Source organism: Fusarium solani, assembly GCF_023522795.1.
Source record: "Fusarium solani strain SB1 chromosome Unknown bctg00000007, whole genome shotgun sequence".
In the NCBI taxonomy this organism is placed as follows: domain Eukaryota; kingdom Fungi; phylum Ascomycota; class Sordariomycetes; order Hypocreales; family Nectriaceae; genus Fusarium; species Fusarium solani.
This window is the reverse complement of record NW_027072150.1, coordinates 1,457,180-1,470,528: the sequence shown is the minus strand read 5'-3', so window position 1 is coordinate 1,470,528 and position 13,349 is coordinate 1,457,180. Positions and strand designations below refer to the sequence as shown.

The window sequence follows — 13,349 nt, the reverse complement described above, 5'->3', positions numbered from 1 at the left end:
TGACGCTGGCCAACGGAGAATGATTCATAACAGAAAGAGGAAATATGGAGCGCCCGGTTGGTCATTGGGAATATTCTGTCTTGCCGTATAGCAACATTGTAGCTGAAATGTATAAAATAGATATGCAACAGGGGATTACGTCGAGATTTATTTTATTCATCAGCCAGCTTGTCCAGGATCGGATTTCAGGATGACTAGACACAGTGGCTCAAGCTAATAAAGAGTATTCACTGTATAGCCCAGCTATGAGCTAAGTTAGAGAGAAAATGAGAAATAATATTAAAGCTTTGGATATTTCACTTAGTTACCTGTAGGATTTTTCTTATATTTATTTATTTACTATATTTAGGGACCATTTTGCGTCAGAAACTACCTGGGGAGGCTTAATTTAGTATCTCATGTTTTTGTCCGAGTGACTACCTATGATATGCACAATCTTGATTCTGTTCCAAGAACCAAAGCTCAGGCTACTGGCGCCCAAAAGTGCTGGCCGCGAGGATTCGAGAATGGCCTTGAGCGAGGAGGCAACCTGGACTAACTGGCGAGCAACACTCCATTTAGTCCCTTGAGACTTGGCCACCCCATTGTCTGGCGGCTCGCAACTGGGCCCTCCGCAACTTGGCGTAGCATGCCCTGCACAGGCCTTGGTCTTCTTGCGTATTACTCCCTGAGGGCCTCGGCCTAAAACACTTGACACACGAGGTCTTGCGATCTCTGGGAGTGTCGGAAGTAATCGGGATGGTATTCTGGCCATTGGCGGGATGCGGGTTGGCGGGACTCAACGGGTTGCCGAGCAGGTCGAAGTCGCTGGCTGTAAACTCGATATCTGGTAATGGCGAGGTCGCAGCTACCAGATCCAAATCGAAACCCTCGAAGTAAGAAATGGTTTCTTGGGCGACTCCTGAGTCGTGTATTAGAGGCATATTGGGGACCGCGGTCATAGTCAACGCATCCGGAGACGTGGAAGCTGGCTGAACGTTGGGTGTGTTGGAAACTGTGTGGGCATCCATGAAGGTGTTGCTAGGCAGCTGTGGAAGGGCTGGTTGGGAAACTTGAGGGAGAGTCGGTCTTGGGGCCATGACTTGCAGGCGGATATTTAAACGCTTTCGGGATCTACGACGCTGTACCTGGTTAGCCATGACGATCGGATAGGCCAGCATGCTAAGGCCTACACTGATGTTGTCTTGATTCCGACAAGGCAGACATGCTGTAACAATCCCCTTGTACGGGGCCAAAGCAGTGAACTGACTGCGTGGCTTCTAGCGACCACATCTGCGACACTCGAGGTCATCGGTGGAGTTTGATGGGGGTTGGCGGCTGCCGTTCGGAGGTGACGGGGCAGGAGGGTCTGACGAGGCCGAGTTCGAAATAGCCATGGATGTAATGCTGGAGACTTTGAAGATGTATTTTACGGTAGCGCAATGCCAAGCCAAAAATGCTTCCAATGCAAGCAGTTCGTGGAGAAATGATGCGGACGCGAGGAAAAGGGATGAGATGGAAGAGATGGTGCTTGGTAGGCAGGATGAGGTCTAAGGTCACGTGACTTCCTTCCTTCTGCGTCTCAGTATCCGGGCGTTAGGAATGCCCTAGAAATATACCTGCCATATCTTTCTCTAAGGATAATTATAAGATAAAATAGAAATAAGAAGAGAATAAATAAGAAAAGATCTAATATTTTAATAAAATTATAACAATTTAGTCCCAAGTTTTGCGAAGAGTGAGTTAGAAGGGCCGACATTGTCTGTCAAAGCGACAGTTTAGCCTAAATGTCAAGGATAACTACCTAGCTAATTAGAAGCCTTCAAGAACGGCGACAGACAAGTCACCCGTGAGATGTGGATCATGGCTCGGCTGCTTCTTTGCCGAGGCCGAACAGCCCCCTCGTCAACGAACAGTCAGGTCGACATGACATCAGGTGCGAGAAACAAAGCAGCAACTGAGCGCTCAAATACGAAAAACCCCCTTGAACACCCCGTCTAGACTCTCCAATCATGACGATGCTTGACCCATCCGCGATCGATGTCAACTTCGGGTCACCACGATTTCGCGGTGTGACTGACGAAATCGGCACCCCAGTCTCGACTCCCGACTTTTCGGCGTATTGGCTTCGTCGGGGCCAAGGGGATGCGCCTGGCGAGACAGGGTGGAAGAACAAAACACTTCTGTGGATACACGGAGGCGCCTATATCCACGGTACTCCGTTTTGGATGTTTTCCACCTTGTTCAGGCTGACTGAGCTGATGGCCGACAAACATGTTCGTCTTGACATCTTGTCTCTTCACTACACACTTGCTCCCGACGCTGTTTTCCCGCAACAGCAAACCGAAGCTGTCGCAGCATACCGTTATCTAGTCGAGACACAAAACATCAGTCCTGAAGATATCATCGTGGGCGGTGAATCGGCTGGTGCCCATCTCGCTGTCGCTTGTCTGCTTGGGATCGTCCGCCAGGGTCTACCTCGGCCAGCTGCTTCCATTCTCTTGTGTCCCTGGATCAATCTCACCAACACGGGGGCTTCCTTCGAACGCAACAAGAACCTGGATGTTACCGATAAGCCGCGACTGGACAGTGCAGCTGCGTTGGCCATGGGAAGCAAAGGCGGTGAGCTGGCGAACTTTAGCGCACCTCAACCAAGAAGTTGGAGCTGGGGCGATGTGCTACCAGCTCGCACTTGGGTAAATGTGGGATCCTACGATCTATTTGTCGATGACGTTATTGTCTTTTGCGAAAACGCAGTGGCAGAGGGAGCCAATATCAAGTGGGAGATTACTGAGGCAAAGACTCATGGTTGGCAGGCTAGGGCTGACTACGAGGGCTCTGGACCATACTACATGTTGGAAACAGATGAGAATGTGCCAGAAGGACTGCTCCCTGGCAGTGTCAATGTCATGAAGGGCTTACTTCAAGTAATTTAGAATAAATAGTTCGGAATTAGCAACGTGTTCTAATTTACATGGCTACTTATGAGGCGAAAGAGTGTCAGTTACAGAGAAGTACGAACGTGTAAGTGGAGGCCAAGATATAGAAGTAGGAGAGGGCAGGTTCGCCTAATATAGCTCAGAGTGTCTAAGCATATCTCGTGGTTGGCGTCAGTCTTGCCTCGGTCGCACCACATCCTGCTTACTCTCCTGAAGGGGCCTTAATCTCAACGCCAACAGGAAGAGGCTCCCCAAGGTCAATCTGGTCATCCTTCCAGTTGACAGGTTGAATAAAGGTCTTTCGAGTACTGCCGCAACCATCATTGGCATTCAGATTGGCGTGGAAGACTTGCCAATCCTCCGTGCCGTCGGGACTCTTGAAGAATGCATTATGAGCCGGTCCGTAAAGACCATTCATGGTCTGAAAGATTGGTTCCGGAGACTTGGTCCATGATTTAGGATCCAGCGGGTCAGCTCCGGCGGTGAACTTCATGACACCGAGCTTGTAGGCTGGTGTGTTGCAAGAGTCGGCTGAGTAGACAACATAAATGGTGCCGGCAGGGGATATAATGCCATACGGCCCCTCAAGCACGGCAGAGTCCTCCTGCTCCCAGTCGAACTCGGGAGCTGCTATCATAGTCGCATTTCCACAAGTGGTTGGCGAAAGGAGTTCGGCAATCCAGAGGGATGCTCCGTCAGGGCTTTCGGGGCCATCAACTGCCGAGAACTGGGATTGTCCGTGAGTAGAAAGTAACGCATATATTCAAGTTTAAGAACTTACCAGAAAATACGCAGTGCCTTCAATATCGAAGAGGGTCTGGCGTCCTTGATTAGAAGGTGTCTATGGGTGCGAATGGGTTTGTCACATACCGCATCAAGCATACCAGCGTTATAATTAGGAGGCAAAACAGGATCCGAGATTTTATAATCGGCGGACAGAGGGTTCTCAGTGCCACCTTCCAGCGCGTATACCCTCAAGGACGGCAACACGATGCCCCAGTCGGAATTACACAAGCTTGCCGAAAAGTAGACGTACCAACGATTGCCAACCTTGTGCATCTCCGGAGCCCAAAAGTTACATGCTCTAGCCGGGTTTGACCTATCGGACCATATGACGTGGGATTCTGCCGTTTTCAGGCCCTCGATTGTGGAGGCTGCCGTAATGCGAACATCCGTCCAAGTTGTGGAAGTCAGATAGTACCTTGAAGGACTTAGCAAACAGTCGAAACGTCATGAATTCAATGATATAGAGTCTTACATTCCATCATGGTAGGCGATATGGGGGTCACTGCCGGTCTTGATGGGATTCGTAAAACCAAAGGCAAGGCATGACCACAGGCCAACAAGAGCCGAGATGGTTGAAAAGACGTGCATGGCGTGTTCTGAACTGTGGAAGCTAATCTTGCAAACAATCATCAATGCTGTTTTCTCACTCATAGTCTTTATATGTCTCTACTCGGGCCTAAAGCTCGGTCGAATTAGCTCACCCCGCTGATCGACGAGGTCGAGGATTGGTGCGGTTCATGGAATGTTGCTTGGCAATAGCAAACTTCCGTCTATCACTAATTGATTGGCGCGGTTCAAGGAACATGGCATTGGGGATAGAAAAACGCGGGGATGGATGTAACGTGAAATTCCCACCAAAGGGAAACATTTTGCGGGGAGTGGTTCCGGGGTGGATAACATGATCAAGCACTGAGCGGTCTAAGTTGTCAAATAGGTCAAATCACTTCTAATGGTAGGGATATAGTAGAGGTGCTATGGCAGTGCACCATTTTTACTACCTACCTATTGAGAGTATAGGAGATCTATAGACTATCCCGCTCCAATGTGTTCTTTATTATAGTTGAAGCCCGGCCCTTGATGGGTTAACTGAGTCAGAAGATCGTCTATCCCGCTCTTCTGAGGGTTGGAGTAGCACTTCGTACAGGTCCCATGACTCTCACATTTTGCCTTTATTGCTGTGTCAGAAGTTACTGGTTCTCCTTTAAAGGGTCTAGGGTTGGAGGAGTGAACAAGTCTATGATTGTCAGTCATGGCAGGGACGACGTGATATTATTAGAAGTTGAGTTCCGCCAGGGGACATAAACATACTCGTGGAACAAGACAGCTCATCCTTAAGCCAATGACAATCATCTCCATCGTTGGAAATCAAGTCTGTACAGCCAGTAACCCCAGGCTCTACCAACCGAGGTTTGAAGTGGATTTGGAAATCAGTACTAGTTGACGTCCAGAAGCATCCAAAGGTGAGAGTTGCTAAGACATCTGTTGTTGACGAGAGTTATGCCAACAGACCTTCATCGCTACAATCGATCGAGACATGTAGACTGTTTCGCCTTGGGCTCCGCCTGCCAGCTTCCAGCTCTCTTAGCCATGGCCCTCCTGACGGACATCACCTATGATTTTGGTACAAAGGTGGCTTCTTCTGTGAAGGGAATATTTTCGCAAGAACCAGCCGTCCAACACATGATTTTAAAACCCCATCGGGCATTGATTCATATCTCGACAGTGGTGTGAGCACCAGCTGAGACCAAACCCACCTTGAAGCGGGGCGAATGATTCACCTAGGCTGAAAGCTCTCGTATAACAACGATCCCTTGTCTGCCTTGAGTGTAACCCTGCGACAAAGCGTCAGCCCAGCCTCGTTCCTGATCAAGGTTATCATCCAAGTGTTTATTGTCCTTCTCATGGAAATCCCGTTTGATGACTGACCGTCAAGGTGAATGGAGGGTCAAGCTGAACTGTAACATAACCGTGAGAAACCCAAATCCAGGTCCAAAACCCTATTTGAGTCTCATGAACGACTTCAATTCCCGCTGCCTGGCCTAAAGGCGAAGGATGCGAATGCTTGACTGAAAAAGAAACGCGTGCTCCCCTTATGGAATACGATGTTATGCGAGATTACGCGAGCCCCCGTATAAAGATCCAACGTAAGCACAAGCATTGGCCCGTGTTTCCATTCCTAAAAAAGACAGGTGACTGCTTATTCAAAAGTGTCGCCAAGGCCGTAGCTACCGAGTCAGTGAATCGCAGGAATGTATATAGATGAGGTCCCTCTGCCTTGAGCGCTCTGGTGAGCTACAAGGGCAGTCTTGGAGCAGCTGACACTCTCACTTAACCATGTTGGCCTTTTTGTTCCTTTTCTTCAACATAGCGCAAGCTATCGTGGTCTCAGGGCCCTCCGGCCCCTGGTCTGTCTCACACAAAGTCGTGGAACTCACTGACGAGTTTCGATGGGATCCGTATGCTCCTGAAGACAGTCGACACAAGCGACGAATTTTGACGTCGCTTTTTATCCCTACTCAAAAAGATCAGAAGAAATGCCAAAGCGAAAAGAGCGACTATATGCCGCCAAGAACTCGCGGGGGCGCAGCCAAAACACTGGGACTTCCCAACACGACCTTTGAGGGGCTAGAGCTTGAATTCTGCAAGGCATCCACGAAGAAGCGGGCGCCTCTTCCTATTGTCATATTCTCTCCTGGTTTCAGCAGTATCAGGTTGCTTTCTAGCGCCCAAGCACAGTCGCTGGCCAGCCAAGGGAACGTAGTCATCACAGTCGATCACCCTTATGACGGTACTATTGTCGAGTTTCCCGACGGCACAGTCGTGTATGGAGCAAATCCAAACGACATAAATGACGAAGTGGCTGAGAAGGGCGTAAAAGCAGGTAGTCCACTTCCTTTTGTTGTTGCCTCCGACTAACAATTATGTGATGGACAGGTTCGAAGCGAAGATATATCTTTCCTTATTGATCAAATTCTGGAGCCGTCAAGTCTAGGGGGCATCCTGGACGGGTTCGACACGAGCAAGATATTTGTCTACGGCCACTCTCTTGGAGGTGCAACTTCAGCTCAAGTGGCTTTGAATGACGATCGTGTTCTTGGTGGTCTTGACTTGGATGGAAAACTGTACGGGTCTGTCAGCGAAGCCGGCCTCGATACACCACTCTTTGTCGTTGGTGCTGATAGCACAGAGGAAGCGGCGTCATACTTTAAAGGAATCATGGGCAAAGTCGACGCCGCAAAGATGTTCCTCACCATCAATGGGACCGGGCACATGTCCTTTGTGGACCTGCCACTGGTCCTATCGTTGCTGGACTTTACTGCACCTGGTTTGGAGAGGGCAATCGGAACCATTGATGGCAAGAGGATCGCTAGCATTACAGATGATATTCTTGGGGCGGTGACGAGCTTTCTCTTCAAAGGAAAGACTAGAGCTCTTTGCCAGCTTGAGGACAAGGTTGAAGAGGCTGTCATGGTAGAGAGGGATCTCAAGAAGGCCTGTCGCTAGACGAGCATTGACACTTGTGCTCATGTCAACAATCTTGGCCACAGCTACATATTTAAGGAGATCTGGCAGTCAATTAGCATAAAATATTGGTGTAGAGAAACATATCAGACGCCTCTACCCGACTGGAGTCAGGCTGGTTTCCGGCCAGCGCTCCAGCACGGCAGGAAGCTGACCCGAAATTTGTCACGCACCTTCCCCCATAACAAAGACTTTGGGACACAGTGCGAACCATTCAATCCTAAACGCGGAGCCAAACCACAACAGGTGAGTGTGAACACGAAGGAGCCTTGGTCATCTAGTTAATAGCTACCTGCCTCCAAAACAACTTGAACCTGACTGCCTAGCATTTAGAATCCCAACCATAACACACGCAATACATCCATAAAACTACCTAAGCAGAACGACCAAGGTCGAATATCTGGCCCAACTTTCTTCTAGAGTTCTCATGTCTTATTATGTATAGATCAGTATCAATCACTACAGTGGATTGATAACAATCTCTGCTAATGCTCATCGAGGTAGCGACTGGTGTTTAAATTCTCCTTCTTGTCATCTTCTACCTCACAGCGCCTCAAAGGACCTTTCTCGCCTTTCATCGTGCAATGCAAACCAGACCATAAATCATCTTGTCCAGTAAGTCTCGAAACAATCTGTGCCGCTTGAGAACCGTCTCTTCGGCTCTGACCAGACAGGTCGATGCGCATCCATTTGGATCAACCAGCCACTGGGAGAGAGCGATATTTTGCTCGTCTCTTCTGAATCTGAGATAATTCCTCTCGCCGACTACTGCTCGTAGGCAGTCGATTTCCGTGCTGTCAGACTCTTTGAAAAGTGTCGTCCATTCGGAACTTGTGACCCCTTCAGAGGTGGACATCCAGGCTGCGTTCCGGTTTCGAGATCTCTCATGCCAATCTTGATCATACTCGCGAATCGTCTGCCATCGTGCCTCAAGTTGGCCAGTAAGCATTTCCAGTATATCCTTTCTAGTGAGCTGACCGTTGGCATATGCAGTTGTGATAGCAGAAACAATGGTCGCCACCTCGGGCGACTGCGGGTTGGCTTTAGGAGCCTGACATTGTGTCTCTGTGTCTGCGCTACCTGCGATGTCAGCTGCCATGCCGGTCATACCGTCATTGTCTTGTTCCTCGAGAGACAGTTGCTGATCAAGCATGACGGGCATGCCACTGCCATCGCGGATTGGCTGGCTAACCATGGTGTCCAATGTGTTTGGGGATTGGCGTTGTTGAATCTAGTAGTCAAGTCTCACACGTTGATGCGAGATGCGCAGTGATTGGGATGGAATGACAGCTGTTTCGATGTAGGTAAAGAAGCAGTTGACCACAGAGACAGAAAAATGATCTTATACTTGGAAGCAATGGGGAAAGAGTGAGAATAGCGTGGTTCGCTTTCTAACCGTCAAAGGGGTCCCAGGACCAAGTCAGAACAATACCCTGAGCCACACTTGTTGCATAGTTTGAACACGATTTTGCGCGAACAATCTTTAATTGCAATGATGAACAACAAAGATCATTGAACGACCAACAAAACAATCACACGAGACTACACCAGATCCAAACTCGTCAATCAAATGATCCAGGCCTCCTGAACTGGACATCGCGCTAGGAAAAACAGTTTTAACTTCCCGGCCCATTACCCAGGACCCTCTACCCCCAAAAAGAAGGTCCAAAGTCCTAGGGTTGCAACTCGACCAGGTACCACGTAGAGTAAAGGAGACCATTCTCGTGACAAGGAGGCAGTCTTTCAAACTCGGAGCCTACCAGGCTTAGGTCCTTGCTACGTATAATTCTCTTACCAGGAACAAGTCTTGATCTTATCGCCAGAGCAATGCAAAGATTCGTGATCTTTCAGCTCCCACTTGGCTGCAGGAAACTCTGGGGCTAGATGGCTGTGGAGGACCATGCTGCCAATGAAGGCGCCGAGAAGACAGACGAAAAGGAAGAGCCAAAAGCGCAAGATCCGAGCTGCGACTGTTGTGGGATTCTGGAGCAAATTTTCTTTGTTGGAAGATGTCTTGCTTGATTCCGAGAGCTGTTGGTGTCTGGGAGCTCCATCAAAGAGACCTCGTTTCGTGCTGATGATCCTGCGTGGAATTGGTTCGCATGTTGCCATTTTTGTCTATACAGTCTCTCGTCCGGCACTATGGCATCGTCACAACTCTTGGAAAGAGACCTAGTGTAGCCCATGGACCTAACAGACATGTCAAGCTCATCTTTCTCGCGAGAGCTTTCAGCGGGAGACCAGGGTATAACGGGTACGATTGAGCGGCATGAACTTTTCTGAGCTCTGTTTGGAACGGTTTTCTCAGGTTCAAGGTCTCTAGGAATGCTAGGAAGAGACCCGCCAGAAGGCAAAGGAACGGACAGGACCTTGGGTGGGGCCCACTTGAAGAGCCCAGGAACGTCATCACCACGACCGCAATGACGCTTCTGTGGGGGCCTAGACTCATGGTGATCATTGCTGTGCAAGCTGATGGGGTATGGTCTCTTGGATGGGACTTCCGGCTGAAGTGTAGTTGCATCTTGTGGGTGGGATGGTCGAGGGAGGGGAATTACGTAGGCGTACTGTGGAACATGGCGGCCCTGTCCAGTAGTGATGCTGGCATTGGCTCTCTGAGAACGGGAACCAATTGACTTGTTGACTTTGTCAGTGCGTTCAGAATATGAGCTCAATGAGGAGAGATTCAAATAGCGAGGGACATGGTGTGTAGCTCTGACTTTGTTTCGCTGAGCACGACGCCGAGGGGGTCTGTGGAAGGTCTAGGTATAGATGACAATGGTATGTGCAATGCATCTAAGTAGTAGCCGCGAGATTCCCTGACCCTAGAACGACGGAGCTTGGCTTTTCAGGAGAATGCCTGGCCATGGCTGCAAGTTGAAGCCAAGATGGAAGCAAGCCTGGGGATCCGCAAGATTCCCGACAACACAACCAGGCGCGGGAGTTGTGAAAAATGTCAAAGATCGAGATGAGATGGATAATGGCAGAAGTAGGGATCCAATTAAGCACCTCGGGTGAGTAGACAGGCTGCAGGTATGCAAATCTGGCTGTAGTGCTTGTGGGTTTAAGGAAACTGGGGAGCTGACGAGTTTCACCGTCAGGAAGAGAAGAGTAAGACTGGAGGGAGGAAGAAAAGGAAAGAGGGGAAATGAGGCCACGCGGACTTGGTCAAGCTATGAAATGAGAACAAAGAAGCTCACTCAGTCGCATCACGTGAGAACCTGGCGCGACACCTGGGTTGTGGTCTGTGTTGAGTGGCGTCTTTGGTCTTCGTGATCTTGAGGCGTCTGAGGTGGCCAAGAACAGCCACACACTCCAGCAATAACCAGTTAGTCTAACTCAGTCCAGTTCCAGATCTTAACACCTGCCATGTTTTCAGTAGAATGAGAAGGTAAAAGAATAAGTGAGGCCTGGTATTCGATCACGGTGACTTACTATCGACAAGGATACAGTCCCAACATGTTGCCTCAGGCACGCAACGCGTCTCTTCAGCTGCTGGTTAATGAACTCATCCTTCAATCCAACATCCACCCAACACCGCCCATTTGCATGTTCTCTACCACTCCCACAAGCCTTTCTGTAGATCCTAAGAATTTACAGCAATTTACCATACAGGAGCAATGCAGGCCTACAGGTATCTGTGCAGACCAACTCAACAATGGATGCGACATGCGCGATCTGCATCCCCCGCGTCGAGAAGCCTGCCCTGGCCCTCACAGCCAAAAGGCAGACCTGTGAAGCCTTCACGGCAGTTTTCAACGAGAAAACATGATACCAGCGACTTTTTCCCACCTGGAACCCTCGACCCGCTTCCGATTCCTCTCGATCATCCTGCTTGGTGGGAAGCGCCCATTGACGTGGTGCGCGATCGATTGAAGAGAGCCTCTGTTGAGTGGCCCAACATGAGAAGCAGCCATCTCTGCTATCCTTCACCAGAGGAAGGAATCCCTGAAGTTAGAGAGGAACTTAAAGATCGCCCATGGGGTCTGGTCACTTATAGAACTGCGTATGGGGGCCACTCGGATCGCCAGTTCTTGAAATTGCGCGAACTCATCCACGACACGGTGCTCAAGTTCCAGGAATCCGATGACAAACGATTTCCTATGGGCCAGGCGCATTGGCCAGTTATTGAGAACAAGAAATTGCTTAGCAATGTTACAACACAAGTTGTCCGAGAACAATTCTCAAAGTGGGCATCGGATCGAGGTGTGCCCTCTACTGAGGATGGTTGGAGTTATCAAGTTGCGCGCTTTCACTATTGCTTGATTGCCGATCGAAGATCTCTCAAGTCGGCTGAGACGACATTTCCAATCATTGGAGTCTTGTACAAGGATTGGCTTCCAGCCTGGCACCCAGACAGGATCGGGCATGAGGGCAAATATGTGCCAGACGATTGGACCCCGATTGAGGGGAACACAGAGGGCGATGTTGGGTGGTTCTATTGTCGGGTAGTTTGTCTAGGCTGGCGCTACGATGAGATGTGCGTCAGAGGGCTATGGGGGACAACACCTCGGCTACCATGCGGCCGACCGCCCTACGTTGTTCATGCGCCAAGCCGCCTGAGAAGATGGAGAGGGGATAAGGCCGAGGGCCATTACAGAACACCGTCTTGAGGAAGGGGGTTTCTTAATAACTCTATCAATTCGACACGATAACCGCCTGGTTACTGAATCTCTCTCCCATCTTCCCCACTGCCACGTCCACCATCCACCTGGCAGCACTCTCTCTTGTGATGTACCAACTCGCCCTAGCCTCTGTAGGACGGAAAGCCTTCACTTGCTTGATTCCGGTGGTCCCGAGTCCAACAGCATAGGCCAATGTCCAGCTAATCTCATCCCCACAGTTTTCCTCTATCTCGGCCCTGACGGCTTCATGGTCTTGATAGATCTTGTTCGTGTTGCCATGGTGGTCCACCATGAAAGTTGCGAGCCAGGGCGCTGCCTGTCGACTCTGGGCAACGCCAACAGCACTCATAGCTACTATTCGAGCCTTTTCTGTACCGTGCTCAAGACTCGATTGGCGAAGTGCACGCGACACGTTGGCTACAGCATCTGCCATGAGCCGTGGTGGACCAACGAACTTGGGCCATAGACCAGACGTGACATGGGGATTGAGAAATGAAATCGCAGCGTCGATAGGTGATGGAGAGGAGCGAACAGCATCTTCTACGTCCTTTAAACACGCAACGGAGCCTTCAATCACCCCGAGGTTCTCATGCGGCACAAGTAACTGAGACTTTCTCACAATAGCCGTGACGAGATGACCTGCTCCAGGGTTAGGAGAGGTTCAAATGCCCATGCATTCTGGCCCAGTTGCCCATGCAAATGGCATGGTATTATGTTGCATACCTTGTTCTAGAGCATACTTGCAGCCAAAAACCCCTGTTCTTCCGGTTGCCCCAAGAATGAGGAGATGCATCATGAGAGGTCGAGAGGGGACCAAGTCCACCTGTCAAGAGGTAGAGCAGCGTGTTTAGAGATGATATCGACAACAGGGACGAGATTGACTTAATAAAGCGGACTTGGCGGAGTTTCAACTTCAAGGGACGGGTCGGAGTTAAGTGAATCATTCCGTTGAGCTGGCGGGCAGAGAGGTTCGTTAACTTTGGCTTAACACTTGCCGACCTGCCAGCACGGGCAGCCTCGAATGCGGCAATGTTCATGTCATACCCGAACATTAACCGCTAACTTCCAGATTAGGAAATAACAGCAATAAGACAAGGGGAGGATAGAAGGGACGCATGGAAATTGAGCTCGATGGCCGTAGTGATACAACACGAAGAGATATTTGATAGGGAACCTCTAGCTTTATCGAAATGTCAACTTGACTGCTCTTAAGATCCAAGTATCCACGTCGCGCAGGGCAAAATGTAAAACCGTTGAGATGTTCGCCGCAAGAGCCTCAACCTCGAGCTTGGTCTGATGCAGTAACCTATCATTGGCCCCCATAGACGCAATTCATCCCAATCAAGCAGAAAAGCCCCTGCTAGTACTTGATTGAATAAAGTTCAAAGACCTGTAACTGAATCCAATGCAACAAAGGACGAGGTTCGCCAGCGAAGCCAACCGGGGCTCTAGTGCGGGTCTTGGGCTGTGGAACCCTTGGATCGAATCGAACGGGTGTGCT

General features: G+C 49.8%; 8 protein-coding genes across 8 annotated transcripts; 3 read left to right on the top strand and 5 right to left on the bottom strand.

Annotated features, from left to right (window-relative positions):
- Positions 1–557: 557 nt before the first annotated feature.
- MRS44_011341 (uncharacterized protein) lies at positions 558–1,079 on the bottom strand (the record flags this gene model as incomplete). Its single annotated transcript, XM_046273692.2, has 1 exon — positions 558–1,079. The coding sequence occupies one exon, from the start codon at positions 1,077–1,079 to the stop codon at positions 558–560; it is 522 nt and encodes a 173-aa protein (XP_046134957.2).
- Positions 1,080–1,991: 912 nt separating this feature from the next.
- MRS44_011340 (uncharacterized protein) lies at positions 1,992–2,915 on the top strand (the record flags this gene model as incomplete). The annotated part of the gene is made up of 1 exon (XM_046275739.2): positions 1,992–2,915. One exon carries the CDS (start codon positions 1,992–1,994, stop codon positions 2,913–2,915), a length of 924 nt encoding a protein of 307 aa, XP_046134958.1.
- A 205-nt stretch (positions 2,916–3,120) lies between these two features.
- Positions 3,121–4,292, bottom strand: MRS44_011339 (uncharacterized protein; the record flags this gene model as incomplete). The annotated part of the gene is made up of 4 exons (XM_046283366.1): positions 3,121–3,645; positions 3,700–3,735; positions 3,789–4,119; positions 4,177–4,292. 4 exons carry the CDS (start codon positions 4,290–4,292, stop codon positions 3,121–3,123), a joined length of 1,008 nt encoding a protein of 335 aa, XP_046134959.1.
- Positions 4,293–6,038: 1,746 nt separating this feature from the next.
- MRS44_011338 (uncharacterized protein) lies at positions 6,039–7,208 on the top strand (the record flags this gene model as incomplete). The annotated part of the gene is made up of 2 exons (XM_065619701.1): positions 6,039–6,575; positions 6,639–7,208. The coding sequence occupies 2 exons, from the start codon at positions 6,039–6,041 to the stop codon at positions 7,206–7,208; spliced, it is 1,107 nt and encodes a 368-aa protein (XP_065475773.1).
- A 592-nt stretch (positions 7,209–7,800) lies between these two features.
- MRS44_011337 (uncharacterized protein) lies at positions 7,801–8,421 on the bottom strand (the record flags this gene model as incomplete). The annotated part of the gene is made up of 1 exon (XM_046273693.2): positions 7,801–8,421. The coding sequence occupies one exon, from the start codon at positions 8,419–8,421 to the stop codon at positions 7,801–7,803; it is 621 nt and encodes a 206-aa protein (XP_046134961.2).
- A 596-nt stretch (positions 8,422–9,017) lies between these two features.
- MRS44_011336 (uncharacterized protein) lies at positions 9,018–10,091 on the bottom strand (the record flags this gene model as incomplete). The annotated part of the gene is made up of 3 exons (XM_065619700.1): positions 9,018–9,309; positions 9,399–9,974; positions 10,048–10,091. 3 exons carry the CDS (start codon positions 10,089–10,091, stop codon positions 9,018–9,020), a joined length of 912 nt encoding a protein of 303 aa, XP_065475772.1.
- A 591-nt stretch (positions 10,092–10,682) lies between these two features.
- Positions 10,683–11,836, top strand: MRS44_011335 (uncharacterized protein; the record flags this gene model as incomplete). The annotated part of the gene is made up of 2 exons (XM_046270801.2): positions 10,683–10,957; positions 11,002–11,836. The coding sequence occupies 2 exons, from the start codon at positions 10,683–10,685 to the stop codon at positions 11,834–11,836; spliced, it is 1,110 nt and encodes a 369-aa protein (XP_046134962.2).
- Positions 11,837–11,861: 25 nt separating this feature from the next.
- On the bottom strand, positions 11,862–12,641 carry MRS44_011334 (uncharacterized protein; the record flags this gene model as incomplete). The annotated part of the gene is made up of 2 exons (XM_065619699.1): positions 11,862–12,487; positions 12,572–12,641. 2 exons carry the CDS (start codon positions 12,639–12,641, stop codon positions 11,862–11,864), a joined length of 696 nt encoding a protein of 231 aa, XP_065475771.1.
- Between the last annotated feature and the right edge of the window lie 708 nt (positions 12,642–13,349).